The sequence below is a fragment of the Triticum urartu genome, unplaced genomic scaffold, assembly GCF_003073215.2.
Source record: "Triticum urartu cultivar G1812 unplaced genomic scaffold, Tu2.1 TuUngrouped_contig_2601, whole genome shotgun sequence".
NCBI lineage: Eukaryota > Viridiplantae > Streptophyta > Magnoliopsida > Poales > Poaceae > Triticum > Triticum urartu.
In genome coordinates, this window is record NW_024113091.1 from 27978 (window position 1) to 53593 (window position 25616).

The window sequence follows — 25616 nt, forward strand, 5'->3', positions numbered from 1 at the left end:
CAGACATACCTTCGGTCCTCAGGAGCAAGTCCGGTGGGAGGAGATGTTGGAGTTTATCGCCCAGCACTCCCCCTCCCTAGAGCCTGACGTCGTACCTTGGCATCTCGAGCCAAGTGGCTTGTTTTCCACTAAGTCTCTCTATAAGACACTGTTGGCCACTCCAGGACCGCAGGAGCTGAATCTCCTTTGGGAGATTAAACTGCCAATGAAGATTCAGACCTTCCTTCGGCAATGGGTGTGTGGCCACCTACCGTCGGGCATGGAGGTGCTTAAACGCAATGGCCCTAGTGATGGGCAATGCCCTCTTTGCAACATGCCGGAGGATACCAACCACATCTTATTCCGTTGTCCGACCGCAATCTTCCTTTAGAGTTGCTTTCGGGATGTGGTAGGCGGGAATTGGTGCCGCGATAACCTCCCACATTTATTTCACGAGGCCCTTAGTTCTCCTTGTGAGATCCGCCCATCCATATGGGTTGCCATAGGCGCACTAGCATGGACATTATGGAATGTGCATAATAAACTTGTGGTCGAGCATGTGATTCCGCAGCGTGTGACTGACGCTATATACAAATTGTGTGGCTTCCTGCAGCTCTGTCGACCGCTTAGCAAGCGTCGACGCCGGGACTACATCGACATGATCATTGTCGACCTTCATTCCTCTGCAGGATCCCTCGCACCTTCGACTCCTCCACCACCACCTAAGCTGGATTAGCTAGTCATTTATTTCTAGGGGTTTGTTGTGTTGTGCCCCTAGCCAGAGTTGTTTTGCTTTTTATGGCACTTGCTTCTTTTTCACTTGTTTTGCTTTTTATGGCACTTGCTTCTTTTCTTTGTCCTTAAACTTACGACGCTGTTAGATACTTGGTGCGGTTGCTTTATAATATAAAGCGGTGAAAACCCTTTTTCGTCATGAATATGCAGTTGGAAGAGTTTGACACATCGAAAGATGCGCACTAGATTTTCTGGAACATCCTAGGCGCCTAACACTGATGTCATCCTACATATCCTTTCTTTTTTGTGAATGGTCATTCTACATATCACGATCCATGATTAGTTGCAGGCGCAGGGAGGGTTCATCCCGCTTCGCATGTTAGACTATGGTCTGCCTCTCCATGTAAGCCTCCGTGCTCTCATTGCGAGCATCAGTAGCAGGCTTCTTGTCTGGCTGATCGCCTGATCTCGCTAGCCATTTCTTAAGATGTCATCTCTGGACGCAAATGATGTGTATCCGCAGGAAATACATTCGACCTGAAATATTGGGCAAAGTCCGTGAGACAGCTACAGCAGAAATGTGACAGTTTCAAGTTTTATCAAACCCCTAAGCCTAAAAGCTGCTGCACTTTTTAAAATGCTGTGAACTAAACCATCTGCAGGTCGGCTCTAAACTTTAGAATGTTCAAAGAAATCTTTCAAGTAAATATAATAAAAAAAGTTATTACTAAAGATATTTTACTGAATCCCAATAGGTTAACCAAATCACTAGCCAGCCCATACACTTGCATGGGCTTTCAAAGAGAGAAAGGTTCTGAAAAAAATGTAGTGTTACAAGGAAAACTTGTATGAATTAGATATATAGAAAATACTTGCAAATACGCTTTTTGATGACTATAACCAAAACATGTACCAGATTGCCTTGGTTGGCTAGAAAGCACCTAGAAAGCAATTAGATTCTTTTGATTAATGACTGATTAAGGTATCGCTGGGTAGCTCAATGGTGGGCATACATGTTTGTTACATCTAGTACCTGAGTTCTAATTTCATCATCCACTTTAAGAATATGTTTCCTTTCCTGTTGGTCTATGTCTAATTACTGATTAGAAGGTTTACATGTAAGTGCACTCTTCCAATTCTGTTAGATACTTGCGACTATATGTATTACAATTACGTGATAGCATGATGACCTGATAGTTGTAAGAATGGTTGCAGCAAAAACTTCAGGCTTTATCATATTGCTATCTGGGGTTAGTTCGGAGACCATATACCAATTGTTATTGCTTAACTGGAATGCATTCTGTCCAGCATAAAATTTACAGAAAAACTTAAATTAAATCTGCACACATGTATCTTATCTGCAGCCATTTTTTGTGAAAATTTGTCCCACACATATTGATAGACTTAATTGAAATTGATGCACACTGTTCAACATAACATGTATCTCTATATAAGACCTAATACATCCACAATCCTTCATATGAGATCCAAAACACACATAATGCGGATAGATAACTTTCTAGATAGATCTTTTTTGATTAACACGCAAATTTGTAACTATTTTCTCATATAAGATATATAAGATAGTAGCTTTACGAGAGACCCAATTGTTAGATGGACAACACTAGTTAGCAGCACCACACGGTGGTGTTCCATGCGGTGGTTTCCTCGCACTCTCTTACATGCAACTATGACACATAAGCATGACATCAGCAAAAGATTCTTTAAAATCCAAATTTTAAAAAAGTTCTATCTAACAAAACCGTTAACCCAAATTTGTAACTATTTTCTCATATAAGATACTCCCTCTGTTCACTTTTGTAAGGCCTTAAAGACATTTCAGACAATGTGCAAAATAGCCTATTTTCAGTTGTCTAAAATGACTTATAAAAGTAAACGGAGGGAGTATATAAGATAGTAGCTTTACAAGAGACCCAATTGTTAAATGGACAACACTAGTTAGCAGCACCACACGGTGGTCTTCCCATGCGGTGGTTTCCTCCCACTCTCTTACATGCAACTACGAGGCCCACGTCCCCCCGTCGCTCCCATGCGGGCGACACGGGCGGATCGTGAACCCCTAGCGCCGCCGCCACCAAAAAATCAATCCTCCTCTCCGCCGCTGCCGGAGGAAGCTGCAGGGCGAAGCCGCTGCGGCCGACGGCGGCGGCGGGGACCTTGCTCGCGTCGTGGGGATGTCCTCAGGCACGACGGAGTCTCCCTTGGCGGTGGCGGTGGCGGCGGCGGCGATGTTTTGGGCGGCTGCTCGGTTCCGGCAGGTCAGGCCGGTGGCCAGCCTCCTCGTCTGCGCGCCGTATTGCTGCCGCTCGAGCGCAGCGCTGGAGTGCGGGGCGGGCCGGCACGGCGTGATGGCAGGCCGGTCGTTGCCGTTTTCATCAGATCTAGCGCCTGGAGCTGCGGGCTGTGGACAGCGTGGGTCGTTGTCCTCCGCCGTGACGTCGATGGCGTCGGCTTGGTGGAGGCAGCGGTGTGGTGGCGGCCTTATGCTCTTATCGCATCACGGCAACGTTCTGCTTGATCAGTCCTCCTCGATCTAGCCGTCGACGTGTTCCGGAACTACTGCCGGAGATCTTGCCCAAGGATACCTGGATCGGATAGTATCCGGTCGTTTGCGTCCATATCAGCCTATGTGGCTCCAGGAGGGCGTGGCGCGAAGCTCTGCTATTTGTTTACACCATGGGACATGTCGGCATCTCGATTTCCATGGCACAGAAAACGGCGGAGAAAGTCTTGATGGCTGAGATTGGAGGATCAGTAAGGCGGAGGGGTCCTTGACAGCGATGGAGTAAGCCAGGTGTTTGATAACTTTCAGTACCAGCAGTGTCAAGTGGGGGCGACAACACTGGAGGATTTCATTTTTTGGTGGTGCTCCTCGGGTGCCGACTCATGACTTTCAGGGTGAAAACCTAAGGTCTGGCCTTCAATGGTTGTGCCTGGCAATTGCCTTGTTGAAGGTATTGCTTTGAGAGCTCGGTCTTTCTTCAAGGTGAAAACCTATGATCTTGGATCGGGCGACGATGGCACGTGTGTACTGTTTCCTTCTTGAAGGCGTGTCGCTTTTGGAGACCTTTTATGTTTGGGCCAATTCCAGTTCTGCCCCTAACTCGAACCCACTACTCAGTTTTGCCCCTAATTTTCAGGTATGCTCAGTTTTGCCCCTCCGCCGTTAGTGTCACTTATAGAAATGCCCTTTTGCGCCGTTACCGTCCGGTCAAAGTACTTTGACCATCCAGAAAAAAATAGCAAAAAAAATCAAAAAAATATGAAATTTGGTGGGATCAAAGATAGTCATGTCCGCAAGGCGCGTGCACATTTTTGTGTTGGTTGGACACTCCGGGAGCTCGTGGCAAAGGAAAACAAAAATAATTTATGCCTATGAACAGTAAATTCGAAAAAAATAGCAAAAAAGTTCAAAAAATTTTGAATTTATTTGGCGTCAAAGAGGCTTGAGTGCACAAAGTGCTTGCAAGTTTTGGTGATCAAATGACGTACGGGGCGCTCTAGAGAAGAAAAAACAAAAATAGTGCATTTTTTCAAAGTTTTTTTAGCTAAAATTTGTTTTTTTTCTCCACGAGCTCCTACAATGTCCAAACAAAACAAAAACATGCACACATCTTGCGCACCTGAATATCTTGAGTCCCACGAAATTTCATATTTTTTTGATTTTTTTTCTTTTTTTCTTGAATTTACTGCTCGCATGCGTACAAAATTTATGTTTTCCTTTGACACGAGCTCCCGGAGTGTCCGAACGGCATGAAAATGTGCACGCGCCTTGCGGACATGACTATCTTCGATCCCACCAAATTTCATATTTTTTTGATTTTTTTTGCTATTTTTTCAGGACGGTCAAAGACCTTTGACCGGACGGTAACGGCAGAGAAGGACATTTCTATAAGTGAAACTAACGGCGGAGGGGCAAAACTGAGCATACCTAAAAATTAGGGGCAAAACTGAGTAGTGGGTTCGAGTTAAGGGCATAGATGTAAATGTCCCTTTATGTTTTTCAGGTGTCGTCTTTGGTGGTGGTTTGTGTGCTGCTGCTGAGAGGAGTTGATCACTGTGGCGAGGTCTTTTTCTCATTTCTTTTTTGTTTTCTTTTCGGGTTGTGTGCATCCTGGATGTCTTCAAGACTTCTTGTTGGTGCAGAGGCTGGGTGTAATTGGTATCTTCGCGATATTAATATATTCCCCTTTTCAAAAAAATAACACATAAGCATGACATCAGCAAAAGATTCTTTAAAATCCACATTTTTAAAAAGTTTTATCTAACAAAACCGTTAACCCGGTTGATGATCCGCTTTCATCATTAGCTTCCCCGCGGCGAGCTCTTCAAAATGGATCCCATGTCGGCATATTTCTGTAACTTTTTTTTCGTCTATACTTGTCAGATTACTATCACTTACTTGCATATTATTACCTACTTAGTTGTCAGATTGAATTAGCTTTGTTGCCAGATTGTTGAACGCAGAAAAGATATCGACTAAAAGGTGCAGTACAAGGGTCCGGCGGCGCAGATCTACCGCCGGGAGGTTGCGCAGTGAGGAGCTGCAGCTAGGGCGGCACGGTGGAGCGACTTTGCTGTGAGGATGCAGGAGTGCGCCGGAGGCCGCTCGATCTTCTCCGTTCTCCAGCGGGCGCGTGGGGGCTTGGTCATGGCTGGGAACCGAGGTGGTTCGTGGCCTCGGGTGGCATTTCTCTAGTCCATGTTGGCATGGTGCTCGACAAGTGATGAGGACATCAATACTATTGTTACACCCACAGCCCCTGCTGCTATACATACTGGACCAATTACTAGAGCTCGCGCACGCCAATTGAATTATCAGGTACTTGCGTTTCTTGGTAACGATTCTAATGCTTATGAGAATATGATGCTGCCTAAATTGGATACATTTGTTTTGCTTACAAATAAAGGGCCTGGCTTGGACAAGAAAGATGAACCTTGGAGCAAGTTCAAGCATGGAGATGATGGCATGCGAAGGGGATCAAGAACGGAGTTAGAAGTGATGATTTCAAGACTTTGAAGCCACCATAAGGAGTACATGAAGCCTTGGACGAAATATACAAGATGCCACTTCATAAATTTCGTCCAGAGACTATTCTAGGTGCTGCGTCACCTTATTATTGGGCCAGGCCCATGTATTTTCGAAATACTTAAGTATAGGCTGTTTTTAGAGTCCGTATGTGTGGGGAAACAAGAGTTAGGGTTGGTTTCGGACCCCTCCTCCAAGGACCACGAAATTCTGCCCTCTCTTCTCCATATATACAGCCCTTAGGGCATCGTTTAGACTTTGGGTTTTGTTTAGACTAAAAGTTCACCATAGCTGCAACTTCGCGTACTTCGTTTGTGTTCAACGACCAGACCAAGACGTCACAGAACCCCACCTTCATTAATAAAGCTTTCCTCTTTTATTCGCAATATCCAGATTGCAATCTCAGTTTCTTGCTTGTTCTTCGTTTGCTCGCAGGAAATAGACTCTCGTGGTCAGGTTGATCGTGCTCCGGTGTGGTCAATAACCCTCGGAAGTTGGTTTAGCGATTGCTAAGGCGCGACGTCTTCGCACGTTCGTAGCCGGATCGTCAAAGTCGACTCCCACAGAAAACGATATCTATCTCATCGAAACATCGGGACACCTTCGCCTCTATCAACTGGTATCAGATTTCCAGGTTGCTCGGTGAGATTTTACAGTTTTTCATAGTTTAGATCGAGTCTGTTTTTCATACCTACAGTCCAGAAAAAGCCAAAAAAATTAGGGTTAGGTTGAAGTGGCGCCAAGCTTCTGGCATTCTCTATGACAAGAGAGTGCCACAAAAGCTAAAAGGCAAGTTCTACAGGACGGCGGTTCGACCCGCAATGTTGTATGGCGCGGAGTGTTGGCCGACTAAAAGGCGACATGTTCAACAGTTAGGTGTGACGGAGATGCGTATGTTGAGATGGATGTGTGGCCACACGAGGAAGGATCGAGTACGGAATGATGATATACGAGATAGAGTTGGGGTAGCACCAATTGAGGAGAAGCTTGTCCAACATCGTCTGAGATGGTTTGGGCATATTCAGCGCAGGCCTGCAGAAGCTCCAGTACATAGCGGACGGCTAAAGCGTGCGGAGAATGTCAAGAGAGGGCGGGGTAGACCGAATTTGACATGGGAGGAGTCCGTTAAGAGAGACCTGAAGGATTGGAGTATCACCAAAGAGCTAGCTATGGACAGGGGTGCGTGGAAGCTTGGTATCCATGTGCCAGAGCCATGAGTTGGTTGCGAGATCTTATGGATTTCACCTCTAGCCTACCCCAACTTGTTTGGGACTAAAGGCTTTGTTGTTGTTGTTGTTTTGTTGTTGTCATCATATCCGAACCAATCTGAACCTTTGCATAATCTTTTTAGGGTTTTGCATTGTTCAATTTGCGGTTGCATCGTCGTGTCTAGTTGCTGATCTTAGCGTCTAGTTTCCTTTAGAGTTTCGAGTTCTGTTCACAAGTTGTCACACCGCCGCCGCACCATCGTCATCGTTCCTACCACATACCACCACCACCAACATATTCCTTACCGCTGCCATATACATCCGCCTGTCCACCACCAATCCGAGTCAACATATACATCCGCCTGTCCACCACCAATCCGAGTCCACATATACATCCGCCTGTCCACCACCAATCCGAGTCCACATATATATCTACCTGTCCACCACCAATCCGAGTTGTTTTCATATTAGGTTTGTTTTCAGGATCCATCTAGTTTTCATTTTGTGTTTCCTTGACTGAGTAGGTCTCGAAAAAAAAGTCTGGAGACCCCCGGGCAGTTTTTAGGCCAAAATTTCGGCGAGCAAAAATATTTTTTCCCTATCCTATTTTTAGGCTTTTCTGAGTCTTTTGAGCCACGTGCCATCAGTGATATTTTGTCGCACTTTTTCGTCGTCGCTATCCTGATTTCCGAAAAAAAAAATTCATGCCCATCCTGTCAGTTTGACGAGGGAAGAGTTTTGAGACACTCGCCATTATAGTGTTTTTTTGCAAAAAAAAGAGCGCAAAAAAAAGGAGCGCCAAAAAAACAGCGTGAAAAAAAAGTTCCAGAGTGTGCTTTTCCCTTGTTTACGTGCAGCGCCGTGATTTTGTTAGTGTTCTAGGCTCGCGTCTCTAGCACGATCTAGCCTAGGACCAGCACAGTATCGTCGTTGAGCGTTTATTCAACTTTGCATCTCTGAATTGATTATTACTGACTCTTTTTGCTACCATATTATAAGCCTTCCCAGCTCCACATACATCTACGTCATGCGTTTGATTTTCCCTGGTAATCGCTCTATCCAAGCTTTGAGAGTTTTGACTATGACGGGTGCCGATCACCGCCTGCTGCTGGGTAAGAACTGGTAAGAATTTGAGATTTGTTTGACGGATTTGTGACACCCACCACCACCTCTTGTTAGTAGTCTGTAGGATCATATTCTTGTGTGTTTCTATTGCTGCTAACCATGGCAGGATCACAAGCCGACGAGACTGACTGGGAGAACATGACGAATAAGGAGTTGCATGATAAATTTCAGCAAATGATGAGTGGACAGGGGCAAGATGTGCTAAACAGATTTGAAGAGGCCATGAAGAAGATAGATGGCATGAACAAGACGTTCGAAACAAAGCTGAATAACAAGTTTAATGAATTGCCCCTAACGCACCTCTTCAACTATTGTTTCAGATTGTTTCAGATTGTGATACTAAATTTCTTAGCCACTTTTGAAGATGTTTATGGGCTAAGTTGGGGACTAAACTGCTTTTTAGTACTACTTGTCACCCCCAAACTGATGGACAAACTGAAGTAGTCAATAGAACATTGTGTACTATGCTTAGGGCTGTTTTGAAGAATAATAAGAAATTGTAGGAAGAATGCTTGCCTCATATTGAATTTGCTTATAATCGTTCATTGCATTTTACTACTAAGATGTGCCCTTTTGAAGTTGTGTATGGTTTCCTACCTCGTGCACCTATTGATTTGTTGCCTCTTCCATCTTCGAAGAAGGTTAATTTTGATGCTAAAGAACGTGCTGAATTGATTTTAAAAATGCATGAGTTAACTAAGGAAAACATTGAGCATATGAATGCTAAATATAAACTTGCAGGAGATCTTGTTTGCACCTGAAGATCTTGTTTGGTTACATTTGCGCAAGGATAGATTTCCTAATTTGCGCAAATCAAAGTTAATGCCACGTGCTGATGGTCCTTTTAAGATGTTAGAGAAAATAAATGATAATGCATATAAACTTGAGCTGCCTGCGGATTTTGGGGTTAGTCCCACTTTTAACATTGTAGATTTGAAGTCTTATTTAGGTGAGGAAGATGAGCTTTCGTCGAGGACGACTTCATTTCAAGAAGGGGAGGATGATGAGGATATCAATACCATTGTTACACCCACAGCCCCTGCTGCTATACATACTGGACCAATTACTAGAGCTCACGCACGCCAATTGAATTATCAGGTACTAGCGTTTCTTGGTAACGATTCTAATGCTCGTGAGAATATGATGCTGCCTAAATTGGATACATTTGTTTTGCTTACAAATGAAGGGCCTAGCTTGGACAAGAAAGATGAATCTTGAAGCAAGTTCAAGCATGGAGATGATGGCATGAGTAAGGGGATCAAGAACGGAGTTACAAGTGATGATTTCAGGACTTTAAAGCCACCATAAGGAGTGCATGAAGTCTTGAACGAAATATACAAGATGCCACTTCATAAATTTCGTCCAGAAGCTATTCTAGGTGCTGTGTCACCTTATTATTGGCCCAGGCCTATATATTTTCGAAATACTTAAGTATAGGCTGTTTTTAGAGTCCGTATGTGTGGGGAAACAAGAGTTAGGGTTAGTTTTGGACCCCTCCTCCAAGGGCCACGAAATTCCCCCCTTTCTCCTCCATATATACAGCCCTTAGGGCATCGTTTAGACTAAAAGTTCGCCATAGCTGCAACTTCACGTACTTCGTTTGTGTCCAACGACCAGACCAAGACGTCACAGAACCCCACCTTCATTAATAAAGCTTTCCTCTTTTATTCGCAATATCCAGATTGCAATCTCAGTTTCTTGCTTGTTCTTCGTTTGCTCGCAGGAAATAGACCCTCGTGGTCAGGTTGATCGTGCTCCGGCGTGGTCAATAACCCTCGGAAGTTGGTTTAGCGATTGCTAAGGCGCGACGTCTTCGCACGTTCGTAGTCGGATCGTCAAAGTCGACTCTCACAGAAAACGATATCTATCTCATCGAAACATCGGGACACCTTCGTCTCTATCAACAAGGATTGGTATTCATGTTGCGTCCGATGATCCAGCTTTCGGTCGGCGGTTGGCAGATCCAGCAGCTGGTGCTGGTCGGTGGCCTTCGCAAGGTGCGGTTGGCTACTTCGACGATGGGTTTCTTTGACTGCGAGCTGGCTCTGGTGGTGCTAGGTGGGCGCCGCCATGAGATGTGCGGATGAGGTGGTGTTGGGTGCTTGGGTGAAAACCCTGTCTCGGTCATGGCCGTGAGTAGCGATGGGGGCGGTCGTGGCCATCGCTTACATTCTTGTAGGCATCGATGTTTTGCTGCCATACCCCTCCTGTGTGGATCGATGCAGCTCCTGGGACAACCGTTGATCTTGTTTGATCGGGACGAGGATGGCACCTTGGTGTTGTATTCCCCCATGGGGGCTTCGTCTTTGGAGTTGTGTACTGGCATGCGGGACCAGTGGAAGACGGCAGTCTTGGTGTCGAGGCTTCTGTGGCAACGATGATGAGGGAGCAATGTTGGAGACATGGCTATGGTTGAGGTAGTCGGCTCTTTGCCAGTGTGTTCGCACGATTGCCTCGGCCGGTTTGTTGTTGCGAAGTCGAAGCTGTGGTGGCGGATCTTGATGGCTATGGTTGAGGTAACGGGCAGCAGGTGGTTCGTTTGATGATCTTCTACAGTGCCAGTCATGCCTAGTTCTTTGTGGTCTCCTTCAGAGTCGGAGTTGTGTTGTCTGGTCGCAGGTGGCCGAGTTCTGGCGCGGATCTTCATGCATCTTCACACAGCTTCTACAATGTGGGTTGGGTCGACGATCACCTAAGGTGAAGTTGGAGTCTTTTGCTCAGGGTTTATGGATGGCGATGACGCTTCTAGGGGAGGGATGATGACGATGACGCCTACATGCTGTCTCGACGAGGCCCCGTTGGAGTGGTGTGCGTGGGGTATCTTATGCGTGTCGCTCAGCGGTGGTGATGGTTTTTACCCGGTTCTCCATAATTAACTCGGCAATCTAGTTTTCACTCGGTTTTCCCCAATTAACCGAACAATTCTTTTCTTCCTAGTGAATGTTGCCATTTCGAAAGAAAAAAAGAACATGCCCAGAGCTTCCGACCCCGCTAGTGTGTAGTGACTTTGGGCCCATGGCCAATGTATCTTCCCTGCCCACTTACCCCTTCATGGGTGGACCTATATATACCTTTCCCCCTCCTCCAATCTTGGGCTAGCAAAGTAGAACTAGACATTAGAGCCTTGTGGGATTCCTCCATTGTGGAGATAACTCCTCTCATGGAGAAGAAGGCCTTCTCTTGAGGGGAAGACTCCATAGGAGTATCAAGACCTCCGCTTGAGGAGAAGTCCGTTGAAACGTCAAGTTCTCTTTGTCCTCGGACTTGGGGAAGCACCCTAGCTTTGTTCCATCTCTCTCTAGTGGATGTATTTATCCTAATGTATCTTGTGTTGCAACATGTGTGTTGATTTGTGCTTCTTTCCCTTGTGATTCCTCTCGTTTTCCCTCGTGTTCTTCACGTCCTTCCTCAAATCTACCTCCAATTCATGAAGATCGAGCCACCCTAAGGTCTGCCCTACATCATTTGGTATCATGAGCAAGGTTGCCACGATTTGGAGCACCCCCCCCCCCCCACACACACACACTATTCTAGCCTATTTTTTGTTTCGTTCTTGCCTAATTAGAAAAATCCCCACCCAAAACTAGCCATACCCAATTTCTTGTGATTTGCTTGGTTTTGATCCATGGATCTCTTGCAAAACTTGTTGATCGGCCTTCCATTGCATTCCTATGGCCCATTTTTTTCCTTTACCCTATCAATTTTGAACTGGAAATCGAGTTTTCCCGCCCCCGTGTTTCGATCTGGAATTTTCAGGTCAAACCCACACCTTCTCTGCGAAGACCGGAACTTTCGAACAATCTGGAACTTCCACCCCCTACCCCAGAACTTTTGGAATTTCCAGAGAGCACGCTAGAAATTTCAGCATCTTCACCGTTTTGGCCATAACTTTCACTACGGACTCCTATTTGAGTGTTCTTGGTCTTGTTTGGCCGAGAAAAATTTGGAGGAACTTCATCGACACCGTACACCTCCACCAACCATCGTGATCGAGTCATCGCTTCATCACTCATGCATCAACGGAGTGACCATTTCGAACCATCTACATCAATAACCACCAAGTACATCATCACCAACAACCAGTTCATCCTTTGACACCTTCAACCGGAAGCAAAGCTGGTCATCCCCGACTTCATGAAAGGTTAAAGCCCCGTTCAGAAGCTCTCTGGCTTAACCAGGTTCACACGGGAGCTGCGAAGCGTTCGGCAGCAGCACTGCACCGTCGGCATGGGCCAGAGAGGAGAGGCGCAGGCTGGTCTGACTATGGGGTCGCGCGGTCGCTGGTTCGCTCGAGAGGGCTTCTTCAGATCGAAATTGTACCCAGGCCACTTCGGAATGGCATTCTCCTGTAAATTCAACCAACTCCGGCTTCATCATTTGGAGAAGCTACGCTTCCACGGCTCCACGAAATTGCACGCAAGGAGGGATGGCTTCGCGAAGCGGACTTCTTGGAACTGCGGCATTCAGGCCGGCTCCGCGCGCGGAGCCGGTGAAGTTGGGAGCCGGCAAGCTTCTGAATGGGGCCTAAGTGTGACGAAGGTATCCATTTCGTCACAAACTTTGCCTTCCCTTGACATTACCTTTGTGAGCAATACCCTTTGCAATATCCTTTGCAACAATTGAGCTTTAGGGAAGTCTCTAATTCCTAAATATAAGGGAACAAAATTCTATGTTTGCAACAAAGAACATGAAACAATTCAATTAGCAACGACTATAACAACAAACAGGTGGGTGCAACTCAGCACATGCAAATGGAGATTTGAAAGCCCAGAGTTGCATCAATCAAGCAAGCATTCAAAAGGAGGATAGACTCCTGATAGCTAGGAATCATAACTTCAAGCCTCAACTGCAGTGGTTGTGGCATGAGTTGCGCATCAATTTGTCTATTCAGTGAAAATATGTTACACATGTATGAATCTTGGGGATTCTTTTGAAGTGCATAACAGCTCATTATCTCTACTACTTAAAAAGAACGTAAGGTTCCCATTTCACCTTTCTTCCCACCACCCCTTCGTCCAACCTTCCATGTACATGATAATCAATCACCTTAATTTACTTACCTTCTGAACCAATTCCACTTTAATTTACTTACCAAACTTCTAATCAAAATATAAGGTAATTCACGGGCAGAATTTGATGAACATTTATTTACACAATCGCATAATTATTGACAGGTAAATCACAAGCTAACGTACTAGAATATTTATATCCCAATTGCAACGCACGGGCATTGTTCTAGTGAATTTTTAAAACCCTTTGAACCCACCTTACAACAAGAACATTAATCATCCCTAAAAGCAAATAGTATTTGATTTAAATTAAAACGACCAGATGGCACAAGTAATGTGGAAAGCACCACAGCATACAACCATGAATAAAAATAAAGTAAGCGCTTCATAAACGCGGAAAAAGAACATGGAAATACCTGATAGCGATCTCCACAGCTGGCATGAATGATATCAAGTATGCCTACTTTCTTTTCTGTGCATCTTCTACACCGGGCCTCAGTCATCTAGTTAAAACGAACAGAAACACAAATTAAACTTTGGCTGAAAACTCGGTTACTGTACTGGATATTCTTCATTATCTGGCTGTGACGCCCGGGTAATTAAGCTACAGTGATCCTCTGCTAGTGATGCCACGTCACCTCGATTATAGTTGCTAATCTCAAGTTAGTTCGAAAACGATTCAAATTCAAATTCAAAATCAGTCAAACAATAAAAGTTTTCAATTATTAAAACTAAAATGTTCGGAGTGAGCCAAATATTGCCTAGGTAATTATAGTGGAGAAGCCACATTTCTATAAAATAATTAAAAGCACTAAACAAAATAAAATAGTGGCTTAAACAAATAATTAAATGCATTTTTAAATATTAAAACATTAAACTATTTTATTAGGTATGAGAAATTAATGTGGCAGTAGAGTATTTATAAATACTAATTTAGGGGCTAGTGGTATATTTAGTAAAACTAAAAATAAAGTAAAACTAAAATAGGAAAGAACCCCCCCCTCCCACTAGGCTCCGGCCCAGCAAGCCACCGGCCCAACTGGGCCATCCCCAGTCAGGCCGGCCCACCTCGGCCTACACATACCCCCCGTAACCCTAGCCATAACCACCCATCGTCCCACTCTCCCGTCGCCCCCACGCCCCCACTCGTTCCCCCACGTTCCCCCACTCCCCTCGCTACCTGCTCCTCTGCCCGATCTGGATCGGGGCAGACCCCCGATCCCATCGGCCCGACGCCGCCGCCGATTCCCGTCGCCACCGCACTGGCACCCCTCGCCGGACCGCTCCGCCGTCGCCCCTCCTGCTGCCTCGGCCCGTCACTCTCCTCCCCAATTCCCCCCCCCACCGGTCTCCAACGCGCCTCGCCGCTCCCTGGATGTCGACGTCGCCGTCGCCGGAGGCCACCTCGCCGTCCACCTCCTCGACACCTTGTCGGAGCTGCCGTGCCGCTGCACCTCGTCACCGACGCCGTCTTCTCCGTCTCCTCCCCGCGAACCGCTGCCTCAGTCCCTACAATCCCCTGTGAGCTCCTCCTCTCCTCGCACTCCCTCCTCTCACGGTCACCGCGCGCCCGCGCCGCCCGGCACGCCGTTCGCACTCCGCGCTCCTGGCCACGCTCCCACGAGCCCTTGCCACATCCGTCCGCGCCCCTGCGGCACCCCTGAACGCCCGCCCGCACTTGTTGCCGCCCCGGGACGCGGCCTCCTCTCCGCCCGCCCGCCTTGGCCGCCTCTTGCCACGCCGTGGATGCGCCCAGCCGCGTGTGCTTGGCCCGGCGACCGCGACCCCCTACCACCGACATCCCCCCTGCTCCGGCGCCCGGCATCGGACGCCCGCGCCAACACCCTGGGGGCTCCATCGCCCGTTCGGGCTGTGCCCTGCATCCGGCGCCCGATAAGCCCCTGTGGGCCAATGACAAGTGGGCCTAGCCCCAGAACGGTTTAAAAAAATAATGAAATTAATTAATTAATTAATTAACTAATTAATTAACTCAATTAATTCTTATTAAATTAACCAATTAAGATTAATTAATTTAAAGATTAATTAACTTATTTAACTACTGTTAATTAGCTAAATAATTAGTATGACAGTGGGGCCCACCCCCCTAATTAATTGTGATTAGTTTAATTAACCTGTTTAATTAATATGTGTCACTGACCAGTGGGACCCACTGGTCAGGTTGACCAGTCAACTCTGTTAACTGCTGACGTTAGCATGACATCATGCTGATGTCATTAATTCATTTTCGAATTAAATTAGATAATTAATTAAATTCCAGAAATTAATAAAATCCTTAGAAAATCATAACTTTTAATCCGTAACTCGGATTAAATTATTTTCAACATGAAAATTGCTCAGAACGACGAGACGAACCCGGATACGCAGCCCGTTCGTTCGCCACGCACCCCTAACATATCAAACTCGCAACTTTTCCCCTCCGGCTCCTCTGCCCGAATCCTCTGCCCGAAAACGCGAAACGCCGGGGATACTTTCCCGGATGTGTCCTCCCTTCACCGGTATCATCACATACCGTGTTAGGGCACCTCTAGCACCACTACTTGTCATGTCATGCATCGCTATGCATCTGCTTGCTTAAATATTTATTGTTTCTCCCCCCTTCTCTCGATAGACACCGAAACCGACGCTGCCGGTGACCCCCAGTTCGACTACGGTGTTGACGACCCCTCCTTGTCTGAGCAACCAGGCAAGCCCCCCCTTTGATCACCAGATATCGCCTACTCTTCTCTATACTGCTTGCATTAGAGTAGTATAGCATGTTACTGCTTTCAGTTAATCCTATACTGCTGCATAGCCTATCCTTGCTACTACTGTTGTTACCTTACCTGCTATCCTACTGCTTAGTATAAGATGCTAGTGTTCCATCAGTGGCCCTACACTCTTGTCCGTCTGCCATGCTATACTACTGGGCCGTGATCGCTCGGGGGTGATCACGGGCTTATACTATATACTATACACTGTTACATTGCCTGTGATACTGTTCGGAGATGGGGGCTGAAGGGGCAAGTGGCTCCATCCCGATAGAGGTGGGCCTGGGTTCCCGACGGCCCCCGACTGTTACTTTGTGGCGGAGCGACAGGGCAGGTTCAGACCACCTAGGAGAGAGGTGGGCCTGGCCCTGGTCGGCGTTCGCGGATACTTAACACGCTAAACGAGATCTGGATATTTGATCTGAGTCTGGCCATCTGGCTTATACGCACTAACCATCTACGCGGGAGTAGTTATGGGTATCCCGGCGTCGTGGTATCAGCCGAAGCCTTCGTGACGTCAGCGACTGAGCGGCGCGCGCCGGATTGGAACGTAAGCCTGCTCTTGTATTAAGGGGGCTAGTTCTGCTTCCGGCCGCGTTCGCAACGTGCAAGGGTGCTAAGGGCGATGAGCCCAGACCCCTGTGCGCTTAGGTTTAGACCGGCGTGCTGACCTCTCTGTTGTGCCTAGGTGGGGCTGCGACGTGTTGATCTTTCGCGGCCGGGCATGACCCCGAAAAGTGTGTCCGGCCAAATGGGATCAAGCGTGTTGGGGTATGTGGTGCACCCCTGCAGGGAAGTTAATCTATTCGAATAGCCGTGATCTTCGGTAACAGGACAACTTGGAGTTATACCTTGACCTTATGACATTAGAACCGGATACTTAATAAAACACACCCTTCCAAGTGCCAGATACAACCGGTGATCGCTCTCTAACTGGGCGACGAGGGGAGGATCATCGGTTAGGATTATGCTATGCGATGCGATGCTACTTGGTGGATTTACCTTCTGCTCTCTTCTACATGCTGCAAGATGGAGGTGGCCAGAAGCATACTCTTCGATAGGACTAGCTATCCCCCTCTTATTCCGGCTTTCTGCAATACAGTCCACATATGATACCCTTATTCCATTTGATACCAGTGCATACATATGTAGTGTAGCTCCTTGCTTGCGAGTACTTTGGATGAGTACTCACGGTTGGTTTCTCCTTTTTCCTCTATCCTTCTACCTGGTTGTCGCAATCAGATGTTGGAGCCTAGGAGCCAGACGCCACCTTCGACAACGACTCCTACTACACCGGAGGTGCCTACTACTGCGTGCTGCCCGTTGATGACGACCAGGAGTAGTTTAGGAGGATCCCAGGCAGGAGGCCTGCGCCTCTTTCGATCTGTATCCCAGTTTGTGCTAGCCTTCTTAAGGCAAACTTGTTTAACTTATGTCTGTACTCAGATATTGTTGCTTCCGCTGACTTGTCTATGATCGAGCTCTTGTATTCGAACCCTCGAGGCCCCTGGCTTGTAATATGATGCTTGTATGACTTATTTTATTTATAGAGTTGTGTTGTGATATCTTCCCGTAAGTCCCTGATCTTGATCGTACATGTTTGCGTGTATGATTAGTGTACGGTCAAATCGGGGGCGTCACAAGTCCTAGCAGATTGTGAACTTAATGCATATGATGTATAATACCTGCAGCTGCCTTGATTCTTCTGATTCAGACGCTATCTCTGCTGGTGTCAACCCAGCCTGAAATGATTAGGAAGCGAGTAATTCTAGAATTTAGAGAAAATACGCACTCAAAAGGGAGTAATCAAACTGAATCAAGAGAAAATTATAATGACAGCAAGAATTTGTCGAAGTGGTCTCCTGACTCAATAGGTGGTTTCAGAAAAGAGGGGACATATCTAGTCTGAAACACTCACTAGGTGCAATTCTGGACAATTGTGCAAGTGCAACTGACTAGTATCCTTCACAATTTGAGGTTGAAAACTCAATTAGTAAGGGGAAACAAAGAAAATAAATTCCCAGAAACAGTAACGTCTGAAGCTCTTCAATTTTTCTAAACATTGCTCGAATAAATTTTAGACTAACTTCCGAAATATGAAGGACTTCTGATATTTAATAATGCAGGTGCTTGAACCAAATCAGTCCAGTACATGCCCCGGTTCAGATTTAATAGTTAAATGCCTTCAACTAAACAGAACCATTTCGGTCTCAGCAACCATGATTAGATTATAAGAGTACTAACGCACCACAAAAACTAATCTAATCACTAATGTGAAGAGATGGAAAATGGTCACTGTGAAGACCAAGATGAAAATAAGATGATTAGACCTTTAGTTCGTCAGGGGTCATCGTTAACAGAACCGGAGGATCAAGCGCCTTGTCCATTAGTCGCTTGCACAGTACAGAACTTTTCTGCATATCCAGAAAATCAATGATCTGTCAGTTTCTCGAATAATAAGACTATACAAGTGTAGAACATGTGACTTAAAAATGGCTAAGGACGCATCATAAACTGCTGAATAGTACATATGACATTGTCATTATGGAACAGCAGTACTGTAATTATAACAACAATATAATAACAATAAAAGACGCCATAGAATTACATTATACAGTTTCAAACTACTAAAATCTACCAGGTTTGTAGCCTGAAGAACTATGGTTAGCAGTAAAAACTTAGTTCGAGAAAAAATGCCTAGTCTCACCCAAATAAAAAAAGGTAGTTATAGAAAAGCCTAATATTGATGTAAGATCATTATATCTTTGGAAGGGTGAACAGGCAAAACAAAGACTCCTGCCATGAACTGTGCCTTGCCACACTTCCTTAGCATTGTTATAGTAGCAACTAGCAAGAGCACAGCTAATTCTGATTTGGGACTCTTGTTTCTGGGCTATGATGGATGCAGCTGGCTAGGCTTCACCTCTTATTTACAGCTGAAAGCAACTAGGTCAGAAGCACCTCAGTAGCTTTCTTACATCCTAAGATATCTTGACTTGACCCACTGACATGTAGCCTAAGACACGGACTCGACTCACTAGCTTACAACCTAAGGAAAAGACTTGACTGATTGACTGACTGCTGCAAGTTCTTCCCCTAACCCTTGCAAATCAGACATGAATTGATTTGGACAATCCCAATCCTAGCACGCAGCTCATGGAATTTCACCCGCCCTAATGCTTTCGTTTTGGCGTTGACACTCCCATCCACCAAGCAATCCTGGATGAAATGGTACCGTACGTCGATATGTTTGCTGCATTAGTGGAAGACTGAGTTCTTGGCCAGCGCCAAGGCGGACTTGTCGTCCACCATAGCTGATGCGGAGCATCCCTTGACCATCCCCATGGACATCCTGTCACCACCGCAAGCACGAAGAGGACCAATGACGAGAGCTCGCGCACGTGCCATCGAAACCGAGGTTAACTCCTTCCTCTTCGAACTCCATTCGAATTCACACGAGAGTTGGGTCCTACCTCAAACGAAAGTGTTGTGCATTCTTAGGTACCAAGGAGAAACCCATGAAGAAGTTAGGAGGGAGACCCAAGCACACATGGAGAAGAAGGAAGAAGGACGCGAAGGAACGGAACCTCTGGACACCCGGGGTGCCCGGACAAGAGGACCCCGGGTGCCCGGACACGAGGCCGTGGGGTGGGCAAACCCCCTTGGACACCCCGGGTGCCCGGCCATCGCCACCTGGGCGCCGCCCCTGCCTGCTCCGGGTGCCCAGCCCTTTGGCCCCTGGTGCCCGGGTCCCTCTCCAGCCGCCAGCCGCCGCGCCCCGGGTGCTCGGGCTCCTCTCCAGCCGCCAACCGCGGCCCCGGGTGCCCGAGCCCTCAACCCCCGAGTGCCCGGTCCCCCTCCAGCCGGCCCTCTGCCCGGTCCGGGTGCGCCTGGCCCTCTTCGTCCCGATTGCCCGAGCTCCCTTAGGCGCCAGCCCCTGTCCCCTTTTCCCCGGGTGCCTAGACTCCACCGTTTTGCCTGCACGCAATTAAGGCTAAAAGACCCTTGTACCCCTCTTCCTCTTATTTCGTCCCTAGACTTTAAGTACCCATCACCTAGCTTGTTCTAGAGGTTAGCAAAGTATTTGATACACTAGAGAGCTTTGCTCCTTGTATCCCCTCCTCTTGGAGAGCAAGACCCCTCATTGGGAAGAATCCTTGTGGATTATCAAGGCCTCCTCTTGGAGAAGATCAACATCAAGACGTCATCTCCTTGCAGTGGGAAGAACTTTACCCTAATGCTATTTTCCTTGAATTGTTCTTGTATACTTGTGGATCTCATGTACGCTACTCTAGTGGATGTGTGATTTGGGTTTGTTTGAGTGATTTCTCCCTTGTGTTCTTGTGTGTTCATCACTTTTTCCCCCCTCCAAGTGTGAAAAGATTCCTTCTAGGGTTTCACCCTACAACAATAGCTCGACTGCCTCAGCTTCTTCCCCATGAAGTTAACTAAGGAGCCGAGCCAACCAAAGTCCTTGTGTTGTGGCTGCTACCTCACAGGAAAACAGAGCCACCACTACTCGCTGCTTGAGCGACTCCAACTCACCAAACAACTACCAAGGAAGAACACCGTGCCACTCGTGCTCTTCCGGGTGCCAATATCACCGTCAAGGTCACTGTCGCTATAGTCAATCCTCCGCGCGTGGCGTAGACCGTAGTGGCTGGTGCCAGCAACATAGCGAAGGATGAGCTTCACTACCATCATGTGCTCCTATGCAGGTTGCTCCATGAAGTGACTCACGAATGCGATGGCAAACGCTAGGTCCGGCCGTGTGGGGAGAAGGTAGCGGAGGCTGTTAACGATCCTCATATACTCTGCGGCATCCGCCTTTTCCGTCGTGCTCTCACGCCTCAGTTTGAGTCACTCCTCCATCGGAGTGTGAGCTGGGTTGCAGCCTTCCATTCCTCCAAGCTGAAGTATGTGTGAAGCATAGTGTGCCTGACATAGGCTGATGCCATCGCCATCTTGCTAGACTTCGATTCCGAGATAGAATGACAACAGTCCAAAGTCACTCATCTGGAATTTTGCTTTCATCTCGTCATTAAAGCTCTCCACTGGTCCCTTGGATGAACCAGTCATGATCAAATCATCTAACTCCAATGAGCAGGATTTCGTCGCCAGTGATGCACCGGTTGATCACGTGCTCATGCTCGCTCGGTTTGAAGCAAATTTCATTGAGCGTGCAATCTAGTTTTGTATTCCATGCTCGTGGTGCCTACGTAAGGCCATAGAGGGCCTTACGCAGCCGCGGACTTTTCCTTCTTCTCCAGCGATGATGAAACCAGGCGGCTGCTTCATGTAGACCACCTCCTTCAATTCTCCATTAAATATGGTGGACGGGCCACCTCTTGTGGGCAGCCAAAGCAAGCAGCAGCCGAAATCAGTGCCAGCTTGCTGGACGTAACCTCGTGCGACCAACCGTGCTTTTTGCTTGATCACCTTGCCAGCTTCAATTTTTCTTCAATTTGTAGACCCATTTGCCCATGTGGTAGATCGGTGAGCTCCCATGTCATGTTTTGCTCCATCGGGTCCATTTCCTCACGCATGGCTGGTTGCCATGCCTTGTCTCTCTCAGCTTCTGCAAACAAGCACGGCTACAAGTGTAGCTCGGCGTCGAGGTTGCGCGGTGCAAGTCCTGGCAGTAGTTCTCCTCCATTCAGATTCTTGACTGTGTGATAGCGAACTGGTGTGTCCCAGTGAGCAGCATCGAGTCGATCATCATCGTTTGCTGGTGGTGTGACAAATTCTGGAGTTGCTGGAGCTAGTACGACAGGTGAAGTACTCCGTCCCATGTCCTGTTGACGCAGGCTCAGCTCCCCCTGCGCTGGACGCATAGTTGAGTGCCTTCACTCCGTGACAACAGATGTACTGGACATCGAAGTCGCTGTCCGAGTGTGCACTGCCATCGGCTGCCGAATCCCAGCCACGTTCTTCGTTGAAGATGACGGGCATGCGGATGCGCCGCGTCACAGGGTCCAGCAGCTGGTACGCCTTCACACCATCTTCATAGCCGATGAACACAACGGGGGAGCTGTGCTCGTCAAGCTTACACAGGTTCCCCTGCTCCTTGACATACGCTAAGCACCCAAAGGTGCGAAGGTAGTGGACAGCCGGATTGCGGCCGTGCCACGAGTCGTAAGGCGTCATTCCAGCAAGGGATTTGGTGGGAGCATGGTTGAGCAGGAAGACAGCAGTGCTCACAGACTCCCCCCAAAATTCAGCCAGCATGCTCCTCTGTTTCAGAGGAGCACATGCCATTGCCACCACTGTCTGGTTCCGCTGCTCGACGACACCATTCTGTTGCGGCGCTTAAGGTGCGGAGAAGTGGCGTTGGCTGCCTTCATCGGCAGAATAGGCAGCAAACTCCGTTGAGGTAAACTCGCCGCCATTGTCCGTGCGGAACAGTTTACATCCGCTCTGAGCTTCTGTCGCTACCTGAATTCTTTTGATGGATCAGGTGCACTATTCTTGGCAGCCAGGAGCATCACCCACATGCAGCGAGTGGCATCGTCCACCAGCAGCAAGAAATAGCGTCCTCCAGGTGTGGCCGGCGAAACAGGACCACAGAGGTCACCATGGACGAATTCAAGTAGTTCATGCGCATGGTACCTTGCTTGCCAAGGAAATGTGCCGCGACAATGCTTGGCGATGACACACATGTCGCAAAGCTGCTCCACATGATCCAACCATGGCAGCCCACGTATCATGCGAGGCATCCCATCTTCTCCAACGCGTCGAAATTGAGTTGTCCATATCTCTCACCAAGCGATGTCATCATGGCATGCAGAGAGACATATTGGCTGGGCCACCTAAAGATGTAGGAGGTAAAGGTAATTCCGCCCACGCCCAACCCAAACAAGGAATTGACCTTGCTGGTCCAGATTCGAAGCACACCTCTTCTGATCAGCACACATGAGTCGCTCTCATCGAGCTGAGCAATGCTGATGATCAAATTCTTCAACCGTGGGATGTGGTAGATGATGTTATGGATGCAACTTATCTCCATTGCATAGCCCATGGGCCGTATATAGATTACATAAGACTTGGAGTACAAGGAAAGGAAACATAGCCTAATAGGACTCCTAGATGTAATACTCCTTAACACCCCCCCCCCCTTTCAAATGCAAAGCGCATGCGATGACATTGCATTTGAAGAAGTGTAACACTAGAAAAACAAAAATAATAATCCAAAATCCACGTCTTGAGAGTGTCGTCGTAGCATGAAGAGTCTTCAAAACCTGTCCAGTCAAGCCAAAGGAGACAACAAGAAGATGGCGCATCGAAGAAAGACACCGCATCAGTAGACGATACAAGAGAAGTATCAAGAGAAGATGGATTGTCAAAAGATGGCATGTCAAGAGAATGAAGCATTGAGCAAAAAATCATAGCCCAAGATATAAGCATGGATTTCATACTTGGTTTGCCTAGGACTACAAATGGCAAAGACTCAATATTTGTCGTTGTGATCGCTTTTCTAAAATGGCACATTTCATTCCAAGCAACAAGGTAGATGATGCTTCACATGTTGCAAATCTCTTTTGTAGAAAAACTTTGCGTCTTCATGGAGTGTCAAAGACGATTGTCTCCCACCACGACGTCAAGTTCTTGAGCTATTTTTGGAAGACCCTATGCGCCAAGCTCAGAATCAAGCTCGTGTTCTCTTCGCCCTATAATCCTCAAACAGATGGCCAAACCAAGGTGGTCAACCGAACTCGTGTTCTCTTCGACCTGTAATCCTCAAACAGATGGCCAAACCGAGGTGGTCAACCGAACACTATCTACATATCTTCGTGTGCTCATCAAAAAGAATATCAAGGGAGGAGTGCTTGCCCTGCCGAGTTCGCCTACAACCGCGCACGACACTCAACTACAAATAGGTCTCCATTTGAAATGGTGTACGGCTTCCACCCTTTGTCCTCATTGGACATTCTCCCACTTCCACTCCAAGAGTGCACGAACATGGATGCAAGTGTCTATGCCATATGCATCAAGAAGATGCACGAAGACACAAGACTCGCTATAGAGCGTCAAGTGAACTGGCACGCCTCCAAGATCAACACCAACCAGAAGCCCATGGTATTCAACCCTGGAGATCTCATATGGCTTCACCTTTGAAAGGATTCGCTTCCCCAGCGAACGCAAGTCCAAGCTCCTACCTCGAGCGGACAGTCCATTCAAGGTGTTACAACGCATCAACAACAATGCCTACAAGATTGACATACCACTCGACAAGCATTACGCGAGCGACACGTTCAACGTCGCCGACTTGGCCCCTTACCATGGTGATAAAGGTCACGATCCAAGAGCGGATCTTTCCCATGGGAGGGAGGGGGGAGATGGTGCGGAGCACTCTACGGTCCTCCCCGTGGACACTACACCAACTCCCCAAGTACGAGGTGGACCTATGACAAGAGCTCGCGCACGCGCCATTGAACATGAGGTGAACTCGCTCGTATGTGACTTCCCTTTCCTTTCTCGTGAGACATGGCTACTACCTCAAACGGAGACATTTTGCGTGCTTAGGTACCAAGCGAACATCCATGAAGAAGCTCAGAGCGAAGGACAAGTCCTCACAGAAGTGGAGCCGCGACATTGCTACATCGGCCAGACATTCGGCCAAGGCCTGGATATCTAGCGCCCCTAGACGAGGAAGATCCCGGAGGAATCGACGGCCAACGACTCTACAGCACCCGGACATCCAGCCAAGTCCTGGACATATGTCACCCCATCCACGAGTCGGACATCCGGCAAGGTCCTGGAAATCCAGCCAAGAGACACCAGAAGCCAAACCCAGTTTGGCCGGGCATCCGAAACCCCAATCTCGGGCCAGACATCCAGCCCCGAGCCGAACATCCGTAGCCTGTCTGCGACAGCTCGGGCCAAGGGCCGTGTAACCCTTCTCTCACCCCCTTATCTAGTCCTAGACTATAAATAGACGACCCCTCTTCCTTCCTAGGGTTAGCAAAGTATATTGAACTAAATTGAGAGAGCTTTGCTCTTTATACCTCCTAGAGGATCAAGCCCTCCTAAGGGAGAAGAATCCTCAAGATGACCAAGCCCTCCTAAGGGAGAAGGATCCCCATCATGGGATCACCAAGACCTCCCATGGGAGAAGGATCTCTTGAGAACATCAAGCCCCCATCTCCATAGGCTTGGAGTACAGTGGAAGGAAACATAGCCTAATAGGACTCCTAGACCTAATACTAATACTCCTTAACAGTAGACGCCACGGAGGGCCTTGTGTTCGCTGTTCTTGCCAGCAAAGATGATGATGCCGATGACCCTGATTTCAACGACAGAAAATCGCCATTTGATTGTGTCAGTGACCATTCGATCAATTTCAACGAAGATGTCGCTGAGGCCCGTCATATAATTTGTGGCGCCGGTGTCGAGGTACCAGCCCTCTATTCGCTCATCGTCGCTTCTTGTACCGAGGTAGGCTTTCGCCTTCAGCTCATCTATGTGAAGAGGAGGGTGCTCTGGAGCTGGAGTGGTGTTGTTCTGCACCACTATGACCTGGCTGTGGCTGGAACAATGTTGTCCTTACCACCATGGCTGGGGCTGGAGTGATGCTGTCTTGGACCTTCATGGCTGGGGCTGGAGTGATGCTGTCCTGCACCTCTGTTGCTGGGGCTGGAGTGGCGCAGACCTGCACCATGAGGAGTGAAGGCTCCTCATCGTCTTCCTCTGTTTGGGCCAGGAGAGCCATGTTTCTCGTAGGCTGCCTTCGCCCCTTGGCCCA

At 47.7% G+C, this 25616-nt stretch overlaps 1 protein-coding gene across 2 annotated transcripts in view; it reads right to left on the bottom strand.

The window, feature by feature from the left end:
* Positions 1-864: 864 nt before the first annotated feature.
* LOC125527022 overlaps positions 865-25616 on the bottom strand; it is a 30314-nt gene continuing 5562 nt past the window's right edge. Inside the window, exons 5-8 of one of the 2 annotated variants that reach the window (XM_048691603.1) lie at positions 18205-18288; positions 17560-17616; positions 13523-13609; positions 865-1251 (exon numbers count right to left, since the gene is read on the bottom strand). In XM_048691603.1, coding sequence (XP_048547560.1) covers positions 1186-1251; positions 13523-13609; positions 17560-17616; positions 18205-18288 — 294 coding nt within the window. In that variant the 3' untranslated portion in view covers positions 865-1185. The remainder of the gene's footprint in view (positions 1252-13522; positions 13610-17559; positions 17617-18204; positions 18289-25616) is intronic. The other variant, XM_048691604.1, reaches the window with a different exon arrangement.